The sequence below is a fragment of the Agelaius phoeniceus genome, chromosome 9 (assembly GCF_051311805.1).
Source record: "Agelaius phoeniceus isolate bAgePho1 chromosome 9, bAgePho1.hap1, whole genome shotgun sequence".
NCBI lineage: Eukaryota > Metazoa > Chordata > Aves > Passeriformes > Icteridae > Agelaius > Agelaius phoeniceus.
The window spans coordinates 9,010,935-9,034,528 of record NC_135273.1 but is presented as its reverse complement, the minus strand read 5'-3'; the positions used below and the strand labels follow the sequence as shown (position 1 = coordinate 9,034,528).

The 23,594-nt window shown below is 39.6% G+C and overlaps 1 protein-coding gene across 4 annotated transcripts in view; it reads left to right on the top strand.

The window, feature by feature from the left end:
• VTI1A (vesicle transport through interaction with t-SNAREs 1A) overlaps window positions 1-23,594 on the top strand; it is a 267,012-nt gene that overhangs the window by 232,530 nt on the left and 10,888 nt on the right. For all 4 annotated transcript variants that reach the window (XM_054637479.2, XM_054637482.2, XM_054637478.2 and 1 more), the window contains one exon: window positions 23,110-23,594. This exon is cut by the window's right edge and continues 10,888 nt beyond it. In XM_054637479.2, the coding sequence (XP_054493454.1) occupies window positions 23,110-23,203 (94 nt within the window). In that variant the 3' untranslated portion in view covers window positions 23,204-23,594. The remainder of the gene's footprint in view (window positions 1-23,109) is intronic.

The window sequence follows — 23,594 nt, the reverse complement described above, 5'->3', positions numbered from 1 at the left end:
TGCTTCCTCAATCCTTAGAAACATAGAGGTTCCTGAAAGCCCTACTTTTGAATTCAAAAGTTGAGACTAAATGAATTTGTCCATAGAGGAGAGGAACTGAGAACTGTGAAATGAACTTCATCCCTTCCTCTCTGCTGATAACAAGCAGTATCAAAATGACCTTTGAAAATCGAGTTTTTTAAAAAACAGTGGCTACCAACCAATTCAGGGTGAGGTTGTCCATCCTCAGGGTGAGAGTATGTTCAGAATATATCCATTCCAGCACTCACATGCCCTTTTCTGTGGGTTGGGATCCAAATGTGACCCCTTTCTTTACCAAGTTAAATAAGGAGGATTTTCCTTCTTTTAGAAATGATGGATGAACCAAGTATCCCAAGATGGAGTAATGCTTAATGGGTTTTCCCTTGTTGATTCCTGAGAATCTTCTCATCCAAATGAAAAAAAAAGATTCCCCTTGCTTTCAGTGAGGCTCCTAAGAGCCCCTAAAGCCCAAAAGGAGGAAAATGAGCATCCATTATTGAGAGCCAGTAGGCTTTCTGTTTGCTTCTCAGGGTTGCTTGAAGTCCTTTCCTGGTTGTGGATGGTGAAAGACACCTCAGAGCATGGTCACACCTTCTTTTCCTCTCAAAAGTGTCTGTGTCCCCCCCCATCTGCTTGCTGCCCCTCCTCAGACAGGACAGGTTGGTCTGACCTCCCTCACCTCACTCATGAGATCAGTTCTGCCTAAAGCCAGGACAGATTTCCTTCATCTTTCCCATGCAAACAGCATGGCTTAGTTCTGCCTTGTTGCCCAAGCCTTCCCTCATTTCCCTACGAGCCAAAGGCCACGACTCTGTCTCAAGCATTGGTCTGTGCCCCAGGTTGTGCCCACCTCTGCTGCCAGCCTGGCAGGTGCTCAAGCCCCTCCTCACTTCCCAGCAAAGCAGTGACCCTCGCTAGGAAAGCTGAATGCTCCCAGAGAGTACCACTGGGACAAGTAATCAGCTGTAAGAGCCTATTGATCTGTTACATTTGTTTCCAACGTGCAAAAGGAGGTTCTTTTGTTCCGGGGCTGGCACCAAGCTCTTGCCACAGTGGGCTCAGCGCGTCTCCGGACACTGCGATCAGGCGCCTCGCAGCTGACTCTGCAGAATATTTGCTTGTTACAGAAGGAACTGAAAGAACCTGGAATTCACTAGTGACCAACCTCTTACTTCTTAAACAGCTGTTTTCCCCCTTCCTTTTGTTTCTGTTTTAATCGCTGCATTGCAAATGTGATTTAAGTCCCCCCTTGCAGTCACCAGCACACAACAGTCAACGTTCATCCGGTTAACATGCCAGCACCATTTGCACTGAGTGGTCAGTGCTTGCTGGGCTCAGTTCCTTTTTAAATCACACTTGGAATAATTAAATGGCCACAGCAGTAATGCGAATGCAGATTTTTGCATGTCCAATAATCAAAGGGAGGAAAAAGTAGTCTGAAGCTGTTTTGTTTTAATCATATTTGATTTTTATTTTAAATGAAAGCACAAAGGTAATTTTTCTGTTGCTCTACCTGTGACTCCTTAAATCATGGTAAACGTGCATTATGATCTTCTTAAAAGAGTAGGAACATTCCTTGTTAATTAATTTATACAGCTGTCAGTACAGCTTTCTATGTTATTCATACTCTAAGTGTTTGACTGCCATAGATTTTCTAGCAGTTCCTGGCAAAGCTCCAGTGAAAGCCTGGGATTTATTAGGCTGACTTGGTGCAAAGTCTATTGATTGTGGCCTCGAGGGTAATAACTAAATAGAGCTGGAGCAACAAGTCAATAACACCATTGTTGCTACAGACTCCATTCACTTGAGGAGTTAGATTGTTTTACAGTGGCAAAGAGTAATCATGAGCAGATCAGCATGTTCAACAGGCTTTGTACCATGTTAGTGCTGGGGACTGTTTTAAAGCTTTCTGCAGGACTGCAGGAGAAGTGAGGTGGGGTGCAGGGATTAGGAATCCTGTAAACTCCTTCATTAGGACTAAAATGTTTAGTCTTTATCATCCTACAGCAAGGAGTCCCCGTGCCTGTGTTGGTCCAAACGGGTGTTAAAATCCTCTGCCCATCAATCCATCAAGGCACAGTAGAAACCTGATTTACATTTTGGATGGGGATATATATATACGTGCCATGTATGCATGTATGAGTGAATGCATGTCCATATGCCCTAGCATGAAATAATATTTTAGCTAGTACAAACTTCACCTCTGTGCATTAGTATTTCCTGGCAATGGCTGGAAAGAGGCTCCTATTTTCTTAAATTCAAAATGTGGAAATGCTTTTGTTTATTGCTTCTCTAATCCTCCCATGTGTTTATTTACTTTTAGAATTCTTTACTTTCGTGGAAATATATACAAACCTACTAGGGGAGAGATGTTTATTTCCTGAGAGTTTTATCGTTTATTTGACAGCCTTTGACAACTCATGTTATATTAAGAGCAGATCATTTTGAAAAGTCAAAATTGTGAAGACGGGAGTTTCAAAAACAGAATCGGATGATTTTGCACACATCTTGTGTCCCTCTCAGGGAGCTGCAGAAATACTGAGTAATTAGAATTAGTTTCTTCCTAACACCAGTTAGTAGCAGCCTACTCCCTTGAAACATGAAAGATGGTGCAGAAAGTAATAATATGAACCACATAACATTATAAAAAGGCAGATGTAATTATGCTTTGTAAAACAAACTGAGTGGTCAAGCAGCAAGCTTTTGTGTATTCAGCAGTTCCACAGACTCTTCCTCCCTTCACCTATTTCTTCTTGGAAGTCAAGTTTTCTTTTTTTGTAAGTAATGCTTCTAAGCCCACATTTTCAGAGATAATAGGAAACAGCAAAGCTTTCTTTCTGAGCCTGCAGTCATTTTTAAACACCAACATTTTAGACACCAAAAATTTCAATAGAGGAGTTGATTTATGAAGGTGGTGGTGACTATGACATCTGATGCCAGTTTATTAAAAATGTATCTGTCCTTTTTCTTCCCCTACTTCTCTTGCTTTATTATAGCCCATACTATTTAAAGTGCAAAAAGGGGTGGAACTAGTAAGGAAATCCTGTGGCCAAATATTCAGGAGGGTACTGGGCTTCCCTTGGCTACAGGCAGTCAGCATGTGCTGGGGTAGATCTCTGAGAAGAAATGCAAACATGTGGTGAATGTCTCTTTCTTTCTTTCTTTCTTTCTTTCTTTCTTTCTTTCTTTCTTTCTTTCTTTCTTTCTTTCTTTCTTTCTTTCTTTCTTTCTTTCTTTCTTTCTTTCTTTCTTTCTTTCTTTCTTTCTTTCTCTCTCTCTCTCTCTCTTTCTTTCTCTCTTTCTTTCTCTCTGTTCCATAAGTAAGCAGAGAGCTTGGCAAGTTTGTAGTGCTTGCTCAGAAGCTCATTTAAAACTTTGAGTGAACTGAATATAAACAACTCTCAGGAATCTCTTTACCCCCAGGCCTCAGACACTGCCTCCCGTGGAAAGAAATTTATCGGGTGGTCCATAATCCACATTCTGTCAGGATATTTTAATGAGAGGTCAGAAAATACCATATATTTGGAAGCAAGCAAGGCAAAGCTGGGTTTTTTTGATGACTTCTACACAGTCAGATTTCTAGCAGGTGCATTCACTTTGAATGAAGTTTTGTCTACTCTTCTTGGGTTCAAGACTGTGGTCCAAGCAATTTTTGACTTATGAAACCCGCTCTAAAACTTAATTAACTGTAGCATAGGAAGTTAATATGCAGAAGAGGTTTTGCAGAAGTCTTAATACTTTTTCATTAAAATACCCAACATTTCTTGGCTGATTGAAGTGTGATGTGCCACCCCTCTGGTGATTAGGTATGTCATGGAAGCACTGTTTGCACCCCACTTCTTTCAGAAAGAAGAGGGACTGCTAAAAGGGAAAACCCCTTAGGAAAATGTGGGGATTGACATTTCTTTTGAGTAGTACTGCTGCAGTATGAACTGTAGATTTACAGGAATTAGAAAACAAACAGTTGAAGTATTCCTCTCCCCCTCCTCCTTCCTCCCCTCCTTTTTTAAAGTGTCTTCATCAATCAAAATCAACACAAATGAATAATGGAGGCAGATAGAATGTGAAGAGACAATAGTGGTGTTGTTCAGAATTGACGGCCATAAATCCATTGTATCCTAAGAGACTGCACCAAGTAAATACCTGCCCTTGCCCACCACCAGTTAGCCCACGATTCAGAATATCATTTAAGTAAGTGCTGATGTCCCATGGAAACTTCAGCCCATTAATGCTCCCTTTATTTTAGAGCACCAAGGCTGCAATGAGGCAGGGGGACTTGAAGGGTGAAGGTTTGGAGTGACAGGGGAGTTTCCCTCTCCTCATTCATTTGTTAATTTGGGATGACAGAAACAGAAATGGTGTTCTTATGAGCGGGTCAAAGGAGTTTTTTAGAACCAGCAGAAAACAAGGAAGCTGCTGCAAAGGAAGTTACAGAGCGCATCGTTTGAAATCATTAAAATTTGGGCCTAGCTGAGGTTTTCTCTGTAAGACAAAAAGGGGAAGCACATGTCAATTGGCACTGCAGAGGCATGCAAAAGGGTGGAAAAGCCCAACAGAAAGCAAAGCCAAGAGGATTATGTACCTCAGTTTCAGAGAGCATGACTTGTGGTGTGGATTCGAGCCCTGACGTTTTGATTCAGGTATGATACAGCCAAAGCTGCTCTTGTAGGAATTTGACACTGAGGGGCAAGAGCCCCTGGGGTCAGCTGCTCTTTCTGCCATTCCAAAATGCCAGGTCTCAAATGGAAACTTTCCTTCCTTCCTTCCCATTAGAAAGGTCCCTCCAGTTTTGTGTGCCTTTTGGAAGCAAGCCTGTGGGAGCAAGTGCAAATATGATTCTTAGACCGAGGCTCACACGTTCAGGAGGTTTAAAGTTGCTTGTTTTATTTTTGGTTCTTCTGTAATTGCAGTTTGTTTGGCAGAGCACGCCAGACATGGATCACTTGCTCAGGGCTTGTTAGCACCAACAGCATTCCAGCTCTGTTAGAATCTCTAAGTTTATCTACCTCAACCATATTCTCACACTTTTTATGACTTTCATTCTCCTCAAATTGAGGGAAAAAAAGCCCAACCAAGGCAAGTAACGGACTACCTGGCAGGAAGGCTTGATGACCTTTCTGATGGGACTGGGGAATGTTCTTTGAGATAAGTGTGAACAAGCAGAACTCCTGACAGCACAGCACCTCACGGCAGAGGGGCTTGAAGGTGCCAGTTCTGTTGTGAAAACAGTTTATTTAGTTGTTAGTGCCTTGACTTTTCTGTCTTTGTACTTCTGAAAGAAGATCTCTTGCAAATGATGAACCCTTAGCCTTCACTGGTACTGATCCTTCTATAACATTTTCTTAATTGAAGCTTAGAAGGAAAAAAAATACAGTGTAGTATTTTAAGAGTGACTGCGTAGCACCTTTCCAAGTTTGCATGCCTGTCAACGCAATGTCATCCTGGAAGTGTGAATGAATGACTCTATTTCCAGTTCGAGTTTCCATTCCTAGGCAAAAATAGCACCAAATACACTATACTTCCAGAACAGATTTTTTTTTTTTAAACTATATAAATCATATCACAATAAAAGTGATCTGTAGCTAGTTCTTCATTAAAAACATTCTGTATGCCCAGTACCAAGTGAAAACTATGAAAAAGAGAAGACACTGCTTCAAATGACTGAATAAAATGACAAGAAATAACTTTTCATTCTGTTCTAACTGAGCTGAACTACATTTTGTAAGGATAACAGTTAAATTTAACATTCCTCAAGTTTTCCATTGTCTGGTTTTTTTCCCAACCAGCATGAAGCACTGAAGCTTTAAGCAACCTGTCATGATGCCAATGGTTTTTTGAAGAAAATATGCGTTCCTCAGCTGTTGCAGTTACTGCAGCATTTGTGCCTTTTCAGATGACACTTTGCCTGCTTTTTTTTAATTGCCTAAATCCCATGTGCACAGTGATGAGGACTGAGATTTTTAAGGACCTTGAAGTATCTAAATCATGGCAGAGGCTAATTATCTCCAAAGATTTGATTTCTTGGGTCTGATTCGTTTAGTCCAGGAGTCTCAATGTCCTAATTATCTAACCTATTCCTTACGATAGCATTTGGGGTTGTTTTTTGGTTTTGTTTTGTTTTTTTTTGGTTTGGATTTTTTCTGCTAACACAAATAATTGACAAAGAGTTAGCAGAATATTCTAATGGTATGCATTAGGATTGGATGTAAGGTAGAAAGCAATAATAAGGATTATAAATAACTGCTTGATCTGTAGAATTCTGAAATAGCCTCTTAAATTTGATTAACTGTCCTAATATATGGTTAATCATCTAAATCCTTTATAAACTATTTGTAAATGCACCCTTGACATAAAACATGACTAGATTGTCTGTATTTTATGAAACATGGCAATTCTATTGAGGAAATGAAGCAGAATTACTGAAATACAGACAGTGTAACTGAGAAGGCAAACTTGGTGTTCCAGGTCTTGATTGTGGAAAGTCAAATACTTGCAGTTTCTGAATTTTCTTATGCAAATTTGTTGAGCTAAGATAGTGAGGAGTAACTATGATCTTCCTCAGAGCAAAGCAGGCAAAGGGAAGTAAACAGAAGAGTTATAGAAGAGTTAGAACACAAAAATTGAATTATTTCAGAATGGTTTGGACCTCAGTCCTGTGGTACAAAACCATCAACATCAACAACAGAAATACTACAAAAATACTACAAAAATTCTTGCCCCTATGCTGCATCCAGCTGCTTTCTTGTTTACATGGGTACTTCTGTTTTCCTGTCAATGTCTTCAGATTTAATTGATCTAGTGCAAAATATCTCTCCTCACCTCTCCACCCTTCTCATTTTTCTCTTTCTTTTTTTGTCCTGAATCAATCCCTTGGTCTGATTCATCACATGGACCCATAAGCTGATGAGTCAGCACAACTGAGGTTGGCATGCTGTAACGTGATGGCAGAAGCGAACACCAGGAGGAGAAGTACAGGTGGAGGAAGGGACAGACTTGAGCATGACTCCTAAAATTAGTATTGCTGCTGTTTGCTTTGCATCTTGGAAACATGGTCTTGGCTTGAGTCAGAGTATTTAAACTATAAATTCCCCTCTAGCCTCTGACACCCTTAAACGTTACTTTTGCCATCTGCTAAATGGGAATAACACTAGTTACCACAGGGATGTGAAGACTTACTAGTGGTTGCTCAACCAATAAGCACATGAAAAATAGGGAAAACTGCTTTTTACACTCCTGCATTTTGCGGAAATAATTCTCCCATGCTAATGATCTACATTTCATTTGTAGTAAAGTAGTTGTTCTCTACTGCGTTCCTCCTATCAGAAATATGTTGCTAGAGAAAAGACAGGTCCCTGTTTTTGTAACCCAAGTGTCTCTATTTTTAGTTTTAAAATGTTGGCTGCATCTCTCTCTCTCTCTCTCTTTATTTTTAATTATATGTATATATTTATAGCTCTTGCTATTGGGAGAGAATTTCCTGCAAACAGATCCATTTCTGCGGTGCCTTGCTCTGACATGGAGTCCCTTGTGTTCCACCAAGAGGTTGCTCTAGAGTAAATGTCTGGTTGTAGGATAAGCCTGGTGAACTGTAAACTTTATATTGCCTTCAGCACATAGTAGATTTGCATGTGCAGGAGGTATTAGTGGCTGGGCATCTGATACTTGGCAATGTCACATCTGAAGACGTGAGTGACAGCAGAGATGCAGCCCCAGCCCCAGTGTCCTACGGAGTTGCTTCCTCTTTGGATAATTACATTCTCAGCTTTCTCTGCAATTTTAACTGTGGGGGAAGTATCTGTCCTCGCACCCTCATTTACAGAGGTGAGTCCTGTAACCATGCACCATTAAACAGCTGCCACATCTCACCCAGAAGGACTTTTTACATAATGTTCATATCTGGTTGGCATTCTGAGCTGCGCAGATCAGCGCTAACGCTACGTGGGTATCTGGAAGCAGGGTTTGACCTGTACTTGGGTTCTGGTTCACATGCAGCAAGGAGCACTTGCTCAAATAGTTTCAGGGACTTCAGCAGGAGTACTGGTATGCAGAATCAGGCCCCTAAGGATCCTTGGTAATGAAAGGTATCCTGTAACTGTAAGGTATTATTATGATGACTACTCTAGAGAACACAGAGGTATTGAAGTTGGCAAAATGAATTAGAGAGTTAAATGTATAAGTAAACCAAGAAGCGACTGATGTTTTTTGCATAGTAATAATCTTCATAATAGCTTCATTTGCACAGTTATTTCATTTTAAACTTAAGGCACAGTTTTGAAGCACAACTCAGTGGAGATTTTTCCTGTAATCTATAAACTTTAATGAAAGCTAATTGGAGGACAAATTTTAATCTAATTAAAATGTGGCTGCATAAAACAGAAAGGATGAATGAAGTGAAATGCTCTATGGGGCACAGTTTTCAAACAATGACTACCCTGAATACTAAGTCAAATGAAGCTTTTGTAAAATGATGATCATGAACATTGCCAGCAACAGAACAACCTTGAGAAACTGCAAATGAAAGTTTTCATGTATTCAGTTTAAAAAGTGGACATTTGACTCACAACTGCATAAGGACTTTTTAAAAGAAAATAAAAAGCAACACAGTCTCATCTAAAAACATAACAAGTAAATTAGCCAAAGGTGTACATTCCGTCCAAGTTCTCATGATCAGCAGATGCAAATGTTTGCAGTGCGCCGATGAGTTATGAGCCCTAATGAGATTTCAATGCTGAGCAAACAATAAAAATTTATGCATTGCATAGTTTTAGTGGCCTTTGGCTTCATGGTTAGTGTTACACCCTTTCAACAGCTTCAGTAATATAATATCCAGCTGGCTTTGGAGGTAAGGAAAATTTTAGGGGTGAACTGAAATTGTGAGAAATAACGTGATTGATTGCTTTGTCAGAATAATGCATTTCCACGGTATAATTGTCTGTAGTAATCTCAGCCCGGGTATGGATACATAGGTTCTAGTTATGTTCAGACACAAATTTTGAAGGATTCAGGTGAAGAATGGCTTTTCCAGCATTTGAGCCAGACTGTTTCCTGTGCTGGGTACATGTCCAGGGGTCTCACAAACAGCCCCTCTAACAAGAACATTCCTGTCATAGTCTGGCAAATGGGAGACTTGAAAAGCTGCACTTTCCCCAACAACTGTCGTGTCTCAAGAAAAGAAGCGGAGGACAAGCACAAAAAGAAAAGCACAATAGATATTGAAATAAATGTATGTAGTGGAGAGTGGGGGGATGAACCAGGGAATTCAACTGGTGCAGTGTGAGAGTGAGCTCAAATGAGTTAAATTTAAGAGTCCCATTTGTGGGTTAGGCTGTTATGCATCCAGAACCTCCACCATAATGATTGCCTGCATTACCCTACATAATATTAAAATCTTAGCGTGTGATTAATAGCAGATTCCCTGCATACGTGTCACAACACACATCTGCAGCAAATCTGCCAGTATATTTCTCTGCTAGTTTTACTTTGGGGCCATAAAGTAATTCCTGTTTTGTGAATGAGAATAAACCTATTATGCACTAGGTTAGCTACACCCAGTTTCTTCTCTTCAGGGAAAAAGAGCTGCTTATTTGATACAGCATCTCGAATTTCAGTGTTCAGAAGTGAGTTTAAGCCTTGGCTAGATTTGCTTGAGCAAGCTGTTGGGATTTGCCTTCACCATTTCTTAGTTATGTGTTTTCCAAAACCTTCTGTGCAGAGTATTGAGAAACTTCTGGACAGCAGTAAACTAGTGGACTTAATTGCAAGGTGTTTATTGCTAAATTTGTTAATGAGTCAACATGCAAAAAAGATATATTTATCCCTGTTTCCTCTTAAAGTAGTAGTAAAAAATAACTTCAAAAAATCTTTTTCTTAAGCCATTTGGTGATGCAGTTTTGCTGTTCACAAAAGCTCTTTTTCCCATCCACAAATAGCTACCTTTCCCTATGCCCCAAGGGAACTAAGCATAGCTCAAATGAAGTTTAAAAAAAAAAAAAAAAGAGATTTTTCCCAGTTGTAACTCAAAGCCTCTGCATATTCACACATGCACACAAAATAAAAAAGGAAGATGCAGAAGCATTCCTCCTGTCTGCCCTCTGAAAAGTCCTGTCGACCTGTTTTGCTCCCCAAAATGAAAACAGAACCCCATGAAAACAACTTAAAGGACAACAAAAAAACATTAGGAAAGCAACATCTGTTTTGCATTCTTGGCATCGAGTCTGTCCTTGCAACACAGGGTCTGACACAGATGTACAGGGTTATGACACCACTGAGTACTGCTTGATTTAAAATGGTGTAACAGAGCAGAATCAGGGCACTGAGCTCTTACAACTCTGTGCAGAGCTGCGGCGCTTGATCTCCTTTGCAGATGTGGGACTCAAACCCCACTGAAGTCTTAGGCATCTTTCCATTGATTGATGTGGACTGTGGAGCAAGTTGTATTCCTCCTCCAACCATTTAGAATTTATTATTGACTGGCCTTGCTCATCGTGTGTGTTTTTTGCTGTCTGTAAAGTCTCATTGCCCCGGTGTGTTCCAGTCAGCTGCGTTGTGCATAGCCACGCTCAGAGAAACTTCCAGATTATGCTACATTATTAGCCTCTGAAGTTTTTAAGTAAGATAAAACAGTAGCAAGGGGAGAGACATTTAAAGGTACTCAGAAAGACAAAAAGAGCTGTGATTTAATTGAAGAGAATCAATAGTAATGTAAATTTGGGAAGCCAGAGTTGCCACGAGAGCAGCTGTCTCTCCATGACTGCTGGGATGGCACAGAGGGAGCACATCTTTCCCTGTTTGGTTGCCCAACCACAGTCGTAGCAAAGTTAGCTCTCCTCGGCCCTGGCACGGCTTCAGGTCCCCGCGGAGCTGTGCCAGGTGGCGGTGCCACCGTGCAGTGTTTTCACCTGCCACTAGATGTCTGTGTGGGCTCTGAAACGTTCTCGAGGGGTGATGCCCCTGGTAAACACACAGGCAAAACTGGAGCACAGGCTGTGGGGAAGCCTTTTAGTTTGTGTTTATAATTGTAACAGCATTACTTTAATTAGGTCTGTGTTTAAGGCAATATGTGCTGTCTAAAACTAAATTCCAGCCTTTCTCATTTGAGGCAGATAAGGTGTTTTTCTTGTCCACATCTGTTGAAGACTGTTTCCTTTCTGTTCATGTGAAGAACTGAAATGTATCTTAATGCTGTGAAAGTTTTGGAGGCAGTTGCTGAAATGTAAAGTATGTTCATCTTCTTTTTATTCTGAAATGATGAAATACCAAAATATAGAATATCTTTTCCGTGAGTGAATTGCTAACACGCATACATCAGCACATCTGGGCTCATGGAGGAAGGTAATGCATCAGATGTTAAGTTCAGTATATTAAAGGAAAACAAACAAACAAACAAACAAACAAAACCTCTGGACCTGGGCACAGAAATCTGTTTCCCAGTTCTGTTTCTCAGCAACCCACTGGCTGGCCAGAGCAGCTGCACCTGTGACCAGCTCTTCTGCAGATATCTCCTGAGAAAAATGCAAAAGTAATCAGCATATGTTTGACTTTCATTTATCTCTGTCATCCGGGAATAAGATACAGATAGTATCAGGAGCAATGAAAGGTACATTCTGATATTATTTTCAAGTTTTTTTGTCTAGACAGAGAGGAGCAACCACTTGTATCTCTGTGGAACACACAGCCCCATTCCACATGCTCACATCCTAGGCTGAAGGCCAGAGGGAAGTAGTAGGCTGTCTATATTAAAAAAAAAAGTTTAAAACCACCACCCACTCATCAGGTGACTGGAGACTGTGGTTGTAAAATATGCTGCAGGCAGAAGTTCTGAAAAATCCCAGAAAGTGTTGAAAACATCTCTAAACAAGGTATTTTTCTCCTGCACCTTTCTTGCTAAAGGTCCCAATTGCTGCCAAGAAAGCTAGTGAGAATGTTAGCTGCCAAATAAAAAATTTATGACAGTGTTTGGCAAAGGATTGTATCACTGCTTGTTTTATACATTTCCACAAGTCTCTTGAAGGGCTGTTGGACACATACAGCTCAGTGATCACTGTGCTTTATCTCTTCTTTAATATATTAAAAAAGCAAGTTCCAATAAAGTATGGTTTAAACAATAGATTTTTTTCTTTTAATACCTTCCTATAAGCACTTGCTATGGTGAGAATATAATTTCTAAACAACATTCCATGAATTAAAATTGTTTTAAAAGCCCTTTACCTGACAAAGTTACCTGTACATAGTAAAAATACATGAATTTTTCAATTAAAAATGTATTGCTTTTGGAATTGTGCTTTTTATATGTAGGAGTCTGGGCCAATAAACTGTCTGTTAAAACATAAAGAAGTCTATTCAGTCAAAGTTGTGTCTGCCATTTATGTTTCAAAACCCAAGAAAATAATGTGTTTGTATTGCATTGCTCACCAATATCAATTAGGTTTTTGGCTCTATCATTAAATTAATGTTGGGGAGAAAATTGTTCAAGTGGATTTAGCAGAAAAAATATATGTTTAAATACAGAGTTGTAAGCACAGTTGACAATAATGATTAAGCTGGCCGATGCTGAAGCAACACCCTTAAAAATATTTTCCTCCCCTGAAGAAACAAAATGGTCTGTCTCTGTCTTCTCAAACCCGTTATCAGATTAGGCTTCCAGCTGATAATTAGTGCTGTTTAACACAGATCTCATTGCTGGGAAATCTCAAAGCCTGAGCCGTTTACTTTTTCTCATTATCATGTGCTGCTGGAGGTGGGAGCTCTGGAGCAAGGAGCTGTACCCCCCTGCACCATTTTTGTCGGGAGACAAAGAGCCTCCTCTTCTCTCTGCTGGCCAGGAGTGGTGGGACACAGCTCTGGCTTGCTGTCCCTTCCAAGGGGACAACCAGAGCGGTCCCCAAGCTGCCCCAGGGCCCCACAGCTCTGTGCCTTCATGGCACAGCAAATACTCTTGAGCAGCCACCAGCACTACAGCTGCTGAACGTCTTGTGTATGCTTGTGCATTTCATGGTGTTTGATATAAAGTACTCAAGACAGACCAGCATTAAGAGGATTATTTCAGACAGCATTAGGAGTTAATTTACAGAAGATTAGCTCTAAATCAGGCAGATATCATAAGCAAATTAGCATCAGTTGTAAGAGATTCAGAATCAAAATGTGTGGTGGTTTTAGTTTTTCCCTGTATGTGCTTAGTGGAAGAGTAGTATCTTTATTTGTTTCCCCCACTAAGGTGTTACATCTCAAATAGTGAAGAACAGGTATACTTATTTTTTCCTACATGCACACTATTTATTATGATGCTGTTTATTGGCAGTGAAACTGCTTAGCTCCAAATACCCTTCCTCTGCTGAATATTTTATATTTCATGCCATTTCTTCATTGAGTAATGTTTTGTTTGGCCCTAGAAATGATGTCTCCACGGTGTGTTACAATATTTTAAATAGGTAATATGAAGCTTTACTTCTGAGTAACATAGTTAATCCTTTTTTTTTCTGTTAAAATGAGTCACATTCTAATGCCAACTCATAAAAATAAAGGAGTGTATAAAATGCTACATACCAGAGTGAAGATTATAGGTGCTTAAAAATAGCTTCCTTAATATTTAAGCTTGTAAATTATAAATTTGTTTTATTTCCACAGCAGTGATGGTTAATTTGTATTAAAAAGCAGATTCTGTTCTTCAATCAATTTTCCAGACAATTTTTTCTGGCTGCAGACAGACAGACATGAGCACCTATCCCATCCCTTCTCAGTATGGCAGTTTTGGGAGCACTTGCCCAATTAGTGGGGAAGATGATGAAATGGATTGGGCCATGATATTAAAGCCTGTGCCCTGAGTTGTCCTTGAGATTCTGAAAAGTTTTGAAGTCTACAAATGGGATTCCTATCTTTGGAGAAATTTGTGTTCTGCTGTCCAAGAGATTAAACTGCTTAGTCTTCAGTGTGCTCCTGAACACTTGGGGTTTTAACAGAGGAGGGAAGTCTGGGCGGTGTTTTTCACAATTTTTTCCCTCTCTTGATGGACCAAATTCCTCTTGACAAGGTTGGCCTGAGGTCATGAATGTCTCCCTGCCTTCTGTGAGACAGGAATCTCTGTGCCTTCCAGGAGATCATGAAGACTTACACCCACCCTAAGCCAGCTGGGCCTGCAGGTCCCTCTGGTTGCGAGACCTGCGAGGGGCTCTCGCACTGTGACTCTGTGCCCTGTGGTTTTACCGAATATTTGGAAGCTCGACGTGGTTGTTAAACTGAGGGGTCTGAGGTCATGACAAAGTAGAGGCTTCTCTGCTCCCCTAATAGAAATACTGTAACATGCTGGAAAGAAAATACTTTCATAGTGGCAAGTATCTCCAGACAACTAATTTGATAGTTCTCTATCACGTAAACCATTTGTGAATACATCGATTCTTTTTATTTTTCACTGTTCTGTCTTCACTGTTCCCAGGTTTTCTCTGAACCGGTTGGGCAAAAATTGATTTTTATTTGTTCCACTGGCCTTGTGGAAAATTAGCTTATGAACTGGTTTTTATAGGAAGACTCAAAGCACAGAAAAGGTTGAAAAATAAGCCTATAGCAGTCAAAATTGTTGTCTGAAATGTCTTCAGACTGGAAGGCTGAATTTATTGCTCAAAACAAGTACTAGCATTGTGGAGGTGTGCAGTCCTGCTCATTATCACTGGAAAAGGGGGAACCAAAAAGCACAGTAAAAAATTAAATTTTAATAATGCTCGTGATATTTTCTAAATCCTTCTTGACAGAAAGATTCTCATTATTTTTATCTGTCTCAGAGTAGGCTCTTTTAATGCCATCTCACAAATGGCCTTAGCCATGATTGTTTTCCTTTCTTTTATAGCATTTGAAAAAAAATGAATATATACCAAAAAAAATTCTATTCTATCATTCAAAAAGTGCCATGAAATGGTAACATTTTGGATAGCAGATCTTCAGGAACAATTGCTGCAGATGCCTTCAGGTTTTTACAAAAGAGGTCAACATTGTTAAGACAATTGTAGGAAACTTGCCATACAAAAAGATGCCCAGTCAAATATTGTGTAATCAGAAGAAAATAATGCAAGAAGAGTGTGTGTGTCCAGTCTCCAGCTTTGTCACAGCTAAAACCTGTAGATTAGTCATTAATTAAATTGAGGCAGGGTGAAAGACGTTACTTCCTTTCATCTGTTTAAGATATATCTTTTAGTGGCTTCTAATGATTATGGAAGTTGATAAGATGCAGACTTTTGACATTTTTGTTTTCTTTAAATTGCACAGAATGTAAATTTAACTATATTTATCATAAAAGCCAATATGAGATCTTGTACGTTCTTGTCATTTTATAGCTTGCATACATTTCTTCTGCTGGAGAAATAATTGCTTTAGCTTTGAGTGCTGACGAGGGGGTTGGGGCTTTTTTTTTCCTGTTAACTGTTTGGGGACCAGGGTTTCATGTACCCGACGTGCTGAAGAATGCCCCTGCACCGACAGCTGGGCTATCCACCCTCCCTCTGAGCTCTTGCTAAAGCTCTTGTAATGTTTGCTAAGGCCTATGGCTCTTAGTCATGCTCAGGTGACTAAATGTGTGATTTGTTCTTCTTGATACTTCAGTACCCTGAGAAAGGCTGGTTGGAGATTAAGACAACCTTGACTCCTTCCACTTGCAGTTGCCAGTGTGCATGTGATCATCATTTAGTCTTGCCAAAGGGATCTGGGGTTGCCTGTGCTTTGCATGAAATGAGTTAGTCCCTCTCCCGTTTTGGTTGGTGAGTTTCCATGGCCCCAGAAGCCCCACTGTGCCTCCTAATGACAGTCATAACCTAATTGATTCCCTCTGTGGAAGGAGTGGACATGGAGATGGCAGAAAGCTGAAGTTGCATCAAAACTGTGTAGAGAAAAGTTCTATGTCAGGGTCTCAGGAGCAGAAGGATACTTTTCATCCTTCAGAAATGCCTTCCCATGTGTTTTTAAAATAAGCAATGAATAAAATCTGGCTAGTACAAGATTTTCAGCACCCTTCAATTTTGTGTTTTGACCTTTAGTCCTACGTCTATGAGGTCCTCGATCAGGCTTTCCCTGTTACCATCTTTGATTTCCAATCATTCCTATAGATCTCTCTCCTTCCCAGGCCAGTCAGTCTCCTCTCCCTCCCCACACATGCCCCACTGATCACTTGGGTACAATTTTCACGTCCTGAAATGCTCCTTGAGAGAAGGCCCATGCAAGCCCTGGTGGCTACCAAATAACACTATACTCCAATGCTGTTCATTTGGAATGTGTTGCAAGAACTTTATTATTAATTAAATGTCTCCATAAGTATTTTAACTATCAGATATAATCAAAATAATTTTAATATATGGCAAGGTTGTCAGAAGATGACAAAGCAAGGTAAAAAAATAGTTGAGTCAAGGAAGGCCAATGTGTTTCAGCAGGCATTCAGCCAAGAGAGGGATATCCTTTCTTTTACTCCTCCAGAAAAACTGTCAAAGGAAAAGTATATTTGCTTCTGGTCAAAATTTAATGTGCAAATATAGGATCCATTAAAAAGAGATGATGGATCAAGGTCTTTACTGTCTAATTATTGATTAGCATCTTCTGCTTCACTGGTGAGTTTCATCTCTGCAATATTTCTGATTGATGGGAGATTATACACGCTTTACAATATGCCAGTGCCTCTGTATGATTTTGCCTTCAGAGCTAGCAAGCTTTCTTGCCTGAGCCTCATGTTCAAGCTTTTAGAGATATTCATTCCTATGTTGTAGGCACCTAACCTAGCTAACCAGCACTCCTGGGGTGCCCATATGGCCAGGAGAAAGAGAGGGCAGTTCAGAGCAGGACTTGAGCTTATGTACAGGGAACTCAGAGAGATTAGCTAGATATAATTTAGATGTTTAAAGTGGGATAGTGTGACTACTTCCCTGCACCTGTTATTACATGACTCATTCTTTCATTCAGGGCCCAGGTGGAAACACATTGATGTGGTTTGAGTGTAATATTATAACTAGAGATTGGTATCCATGTTATTACAAGTAGACAGCCCCAGCCCTTAAGACTGAACTTTTAAACTAGAGGACATAGCACTGCACAATTCCTCAGTCCTATCAACAAAATCATAGGTGCCCTGTATGGCCTGCTAGAAAATCAGCTAGAAATAGCCCATCCTTTCTTAATCACCAGCCCCCCATTTTTGAGGGTTTCATTTTGTTATCTGTTCAGCTTTCAGCAATTTTTATGGATTTTCCCAAGTTCTTACAAAGAGGCACCTTTGGGAAGGAATTCAGAGAATATGGAAGAGGCTTCTGCTAGGAACAGTCTGCAGACTGAAGATGGACCACAGGAAGTGTTGTCTTTTAGTCCCCAGTAAGCCCAGTAAGGATGGGGGGGTCCCATCCCCTCTCCACCACCCTCAAAGCCTTTTCACATCTAAATATGCAATGTCAATTACAATGTAATTAGGTCTTCTGGCTTGAGAACACAAAGACATAGACATATGTTCAGAGTTTGTGGTGAGGAACAGGAAAAAAACTTGAGTGTTTTCCAAATTCCTCACTTTTCCCATGGTCAGCTAGAGGAGGGCCAAGGAGTCATCTGCAAGTTGTGCAGATATTTTTTTTCACTGGTATTTCTGTTTGCTAATTTCAGTCGTTAATGATGAAAAATGTCTCGAGTCAGACACTTCCAGCCAGCTGTAATTCTGCTAGGCAATGTTCTCTCAAATATCTGCTCTTTTATTACAGTAGGTTGCCATGTCTTTATGTTTTTGCCACAACCTGGCTCATTCTTTTCAGTTGCTTTTATTTAGGAAAAGCATTCTTAAACCTGAAGATGTGAATGATTGAACAGCCCCCAGATACCCTGAACTTGAGATTTATCATTATGTATCTAAGGCTTTGCTTTACCAATCATAACATTTTATTCCCCTGTGCGGGGTTTAGTGCTTCCATTTGAAAACTCACCGTAACAAGGATGTCCTTATATATAGTAATAATTGTGTCTGTCCAGAAGCTATGTGAGTACAGCTATATTACTTTAAATGCACATTTAATTTTGCCTGGTATGTTTTTGCCTATTTGACTAGACCCACACTTAGTGTTTGTTTGAATCTGCTGATTTGCACATGAATATTGGACACTTAAAAATCGCTTGCCACTGATTTGCATGCACCTATTTTCTTTCATGTTAGCAAAACCTGCCAATCAGAAATAAAAGGGCACAAAAAAATGCAATAGCCAAGTATTCAAAGTGACCATTTAAGATGTGATTTTGTGTACAGAGCAAGCCTTTCTGTGCAGTAAACTGATAGGAATCACTTCTAGTTAAATCATAAATACATATTACAGTGAAACACTGTTGGACAGTGCTCTGTCATCAATCAGTCTGTGTTCTTGAGGACACTATTTTTCAAGATGCCTCCTTTAAGAATAAAGCCCTGTGTTGTAATGAATGTGTGCTAACTGATCCCCCAAGCCATTTGTTTGGTTTTGGTTTTGTTTTTTTTTTATTTGTATCAGTGTCAGAGTTGAGCTTCTGTAGGAAATTTTTTTGCAGTATTTTATTTGTAGTCCTCAAGTTAAGGACACACTCTTTATGCACCCAGAGTCTGCACTGGTTCGTTTATATCCTGCATTTTGTTAACATGTTACCGTGATTGCTGATTTTCATGACAATTGTTATTGTACCATCAGTGCTTAATGGCACGGCATCATTATTCAATGCTGGTCAATCAGGCACTAAGACATGTGCAAGACATCAGGCTGAACCCATATAGATGTCGTGCACTCCCCTGCTAATGAATGCAGTTTTATAGAAAGGTTTAAACACGGTTGGCATCCTTAATGTAAGGTTTGCAAAAGCTTATTTGGGAACTGCTTTGTGTTTATATGGAGTAGATCTAAACATGGCACAAACAGAGTTAGACCCATTGTGTGCGTGTATGTGTGAAGCTAAGGACAAGCACGAATCCTTTGGGGGTTTGAAATGTGGAAAGGCAGCACAATTTCTGCCAGGGCAGCAGTGAGGGGAATGGATTTTCCAGGAGCATCAGTGTTTGGTAGCACATGTGGGACCTGTTCTGCAGAGTGGTGGTTGCCCTGTGCAGTGCAGCAAGGAGGTGATCCTCAAAAGCAGGTGGTGTCCTGAATTTGGCACTGGCTGGAGGCACCCTCCAGCACAGCAGTGGTTGGAGATTAGGCACTCTGACCATAAGGGTCAGGCATCTGGAAAGGTGGAGCAGAAGGAAACTCGAGAGGAGAGGGATGTGCTTTCTGTGTTATTAGTCCAGAGTGCCCTTCCAGTACGTCAGTTAAAGTTACCCTTGCGTCTGCTTTAGTTACGGTTTCTGTGTGGTTTTGCACCCAAATATTTTGGGCTGCTGTCCATAATAAACTAGATGGAGCTTGGTTAAAAGCACAGATTTTTTGTCTCTTCTAACTCAAAGTACAATGAGCCCTTGTGCTCCTGGAGCCTCGAGTATGAAAGGAACAGTAGACATTGGCTGTTAACGAGCTCCCGAGCAGGGCTCCAGCAGAACTTGGTGTGAATTCAGTGCCTGAGCTGCATCAACTAAATGGTTAATTCATCTCATATCAACAGCACTGTGATTCATAATGTAAACTTGAGGAATCCTTGATGTTTCAGTCACACATTCCTCTTAATTTGGCCATGCATTCTTTTAAAGCTACAGTGTGCTAACTTAATAAAATGCAGCATGCAAATGCACAAGTTTTTGCCTTCAGGCATTTTAGCCATGGATGTTTCAATGGGTGTCTTCTTTCAAGTATATATTCTTTCCTAAATTATTTACCCTGTAAACATGCTTTGCATTTTCAAAGAAAAATCTGGGCTTCCTCATTCACCAGATTTTGTTGAATTTAAGGTGTAATAGAGATAAAAGACTATCATCTGCTTCTTGTGAGCATGTTAGCCTTTGGGATTTTTTTTTGTAGCGAGCTTAGGCCCCATTTTCTTCTCCTTTGGTATTATCACTCCCTCCCCCACTTAAATTCCTTGATGCTTTGCCTAGAGCAATACCCACTGGCAGTGTCTGGCTGTGACAGTACTATAGGCTTCCCTACAGATGGGTCCTGCCAATGCCAACCATTGTTCTACAACTGTGAGCTGGCTTGACTGTCTTGGATCACTCAAAACCCCCTTTCCTCTTCCTTTTTTCTTTACTCTAAAGGGTCGTCCTTGCCTGTTGACTTTGAGATCTGAAATGTGCTGACACCCAGAACTTGTGTTCTCTGTCTTAGCAGCAGCTCCCAGACTCCGATTTCAACAGGCACCACTGAGTCCTCCTTGGGACTGTCCTGCTGCTGCCAAAGAGCTCTGTCATTCTCCTCCCAGCCCCATCCTTTGGACAGTATGCAGTTAGTTTAATTTTACTTGCTCACTTGAAAGGAAAACAGTAAAACTCAGTGTTATTCTTTTTTTAAAGATATAGAATTAATCTTTAACTGTGGACTTGAATATTAAAAGTATATAATGCTTCAGTGTAAGAATCTGTTGATAATATCCATCCTATTTCATGATTAATTTGTTCCTTTTAATATGATATTCTTTTGCTGCACTGTGCAGACTAATTCAGATTCCTAGAAATTGAACTTTGATATGTATTTCCTAGATTCACACCGTAAGTGAACCTTCAATTAGCAGATACAGGTGGTGGCTGGCCTCACTCAGTGTTTTCTTGAGAAGGATTTTAGAGACACTGATTAAATAATCTTGCAATCAGGTGTGTACTGACAGGATATTAAAAATAAATATTAAAAATAATGATGATTTGGGGGACTTCATGCTTCTTTTTTCTTTTTCTTTAGTTTTGCTTCTCAGACAATGCAATGATTTTTTCGGTGGGCCAGAGATAGGAGGAGTTGATTTAAACACTCAGTATGTTATGTATGCCTTTGCCTAACTATGTGTTAGATTAAGCGAGTTTCACTCACAGTTAATCCTTTGTAAATTAGCATTATGGATGCCTTGGGGCCCACATCCCACAAATAAAATGGTTGTCAAGCCAGCTGCACTGTGTATTACTTAAGGCTGAATGTTTTAAGAGTTTTCATGCTTTTAATCTATTTCACTGCTGAGTTTCAATTTTGCTGAGTGTCCTTTCAGGAGTGATGAGGGCGAGTGAGTAAATATATATTCTGGTTTTCATGCATTTGCCTGGGCAAATCGTTTGTTATCAGGTGTTTGGCAGAGAATGTCACACCCCGCCACAAAAGAGAAGCTTGTAAGTTCAGGTGTTAAATTGAAGTGCAAACCAACAAGAACCAAAAGCCCTTAATTAGCTTTATTTTGTTAGCCTGCTACACTTTTTTTTTTTTTTTTAGGGAAAAAAAGAGTGAGAAACATCCCTCCCTCCTCCTCATCCTTTTGGCAGAGTAAATATTGCCTGTTAAGTTTGAATTAGCTGTCATCGCGAAAGAATTAATGCTGTGGTTGAGCCTTTCTAGTGAGGAAGGGAAAAATAAACGAGACAGATCTTAGTTCAGCTTTAAGTGATAAATGAGGACAAAGCAGCCCATTCATCTCCTGCTAGGAAAGTGGACACAAACACTAAAGCAGTTTTGCGGAAGACGTGTCAGCAAATGTGATCATTTTGTAACCTGTCAGGAGGATAGAGAGCTAGTCCTTTTAGAGTGTCACAGGGGAGGGTGTCTGTCTGATGTGACAGTTTTCATCCATCCATTTACTGCTTTTCCTTTAGGTGGGGGGTAAGCAAGGAGAGAGCTGGAGTTGGTTAAAACTGCATTTTTCTTTACACTTCCCAGTATAATTTATATGTATATCCACCCGCATCTAAATGAAAAACATTTACCAAGAAAAACTCCCCCCTGCTCTCTGGAGTTTCTTCTCTCTTTCACTGCGTGAAATATGCTCATTTTAACACATTACACTCCCTGTCTTCAAGTTGTACTAGGTTTGATGTTTCACATAACACAGTTTTACCTCTTCTTACCATTGTTTGGTTCTTGCAGACTTTGTTTTGTTTTGTTTTGCAGAAGCATGAGAAAAAAATTTATAACTTGGGGTGCTTTTATTGCACTTGGTTCTTGGGATTTTTTTTCTCCAATTTTTTTTTCTCCAATTCTGATGATAAGCTTCATGTACAAGTGTGTTTTGCAAAACTCCCTATTTATGAAGAGCCTGTGAAAATAATCTTCCTTCTCTGTGAAAATGGAATAACAAACAGTGAATTCTTACAATCCAAAATCCTCCTGTAAAATGCCTCAAATTCTACTGTTTCTTGATTTAGTAATTTTAATTGACCTATTAATTTTAGGAAGAACCTGAAGTGATGTGATGACTGATTTTAGAAGCAGGAATTTCTCCCAACAAATAATGGAAAAATATTAGGACTTTCTACTTCTGGCATTTTTTATTTTCACTAATCTTCATTTTTTTCATACTGCATAGAAATGTAACATTGCCTATTACCATAAGTAAAGGTATGCTACAGAGACAAGAGATGCTTTTACAACATAAGCTTCACAGTTTGACACTTGCTTCTTTATATCATCCTTTTCTTCAAAACTATCTTTTGTACTTTTCCCTTGGTATTTTAGTACAAGTGAGTATCTCATTGACATGTGTTTCCTTGAAATCTTGTTCCTTAATAGTAAAATCCCTTGAAAATTAATAAATTGTTTCTTTTCAGATTAAACTACTGAAGATTTCAGAATGGTTTTAAAAAATATAATGATATTTACTATTATAGACCACCCTGCTTGGATTGCATTGACTGAACACTATTTTTTCATTTGTTCTTAGAAGGTTAATAAATTGGAACATAATTTATTTAATTTATTCTAATATGTATATAAATTTATGCATAATTCAGAAAATTCTACTTCTTTCTTGAATACAAAAGTTGGATTTAACAGCAACATAAAGATATGGTTGGAAGCATATCTTGGACTAGAAATTGGGAGAAGTAAAAAATAATCAAGATACACAAAATGGTAGAGGGAATACAGAATTTGTGGGCATATGTCTTTTCTCCTTTTTTTTTGTACACTTCATTTTATAATTTTTTATATGTATTCTGCTGTTTTGATTTATTTTGTTTTATTCACTGCAATTTTTTCTGTCTCTTCTGCTTTTTTCCAGGATCATCCAAAACCGGATTTTGATCGTTGTGCTGGCAGTCATCATCATCTTCACCACCATGATGGCTATTTATTTTTCTGTCAGGGGACGCTGATATCTTTGTTCTTCACTAAACAGCAACAAACTGCTTGTTCTGAGTAATTAAGACAAAGTGGTCACATGAATCATTCTCTTGCACTGACAGAGTCTCCCTCTCTTTTCCACTCTTCAACTCAGGTGCAAGTGGTGTAAAATATTTTGTATTATTGATGGCATAGTTGATGGCATGTGGGGCTATTTTTTTCTTACATATTTGTCCTTATCTGAGTGTTTTCAGGATCTTAATATTTGTTGGAGTGAGGGCTTGTTCTGGTATAAAAAGACTTAATATGTGTTGAATTGTTCACAGACAATTATCCTGTAAGTTGCCAGAGTTTCATGAGGGAAGAGGGGTCTTTGCACTTTTCTTGTGCTGTGCAGGGTGTATGAATATCAAGCAGTATCTG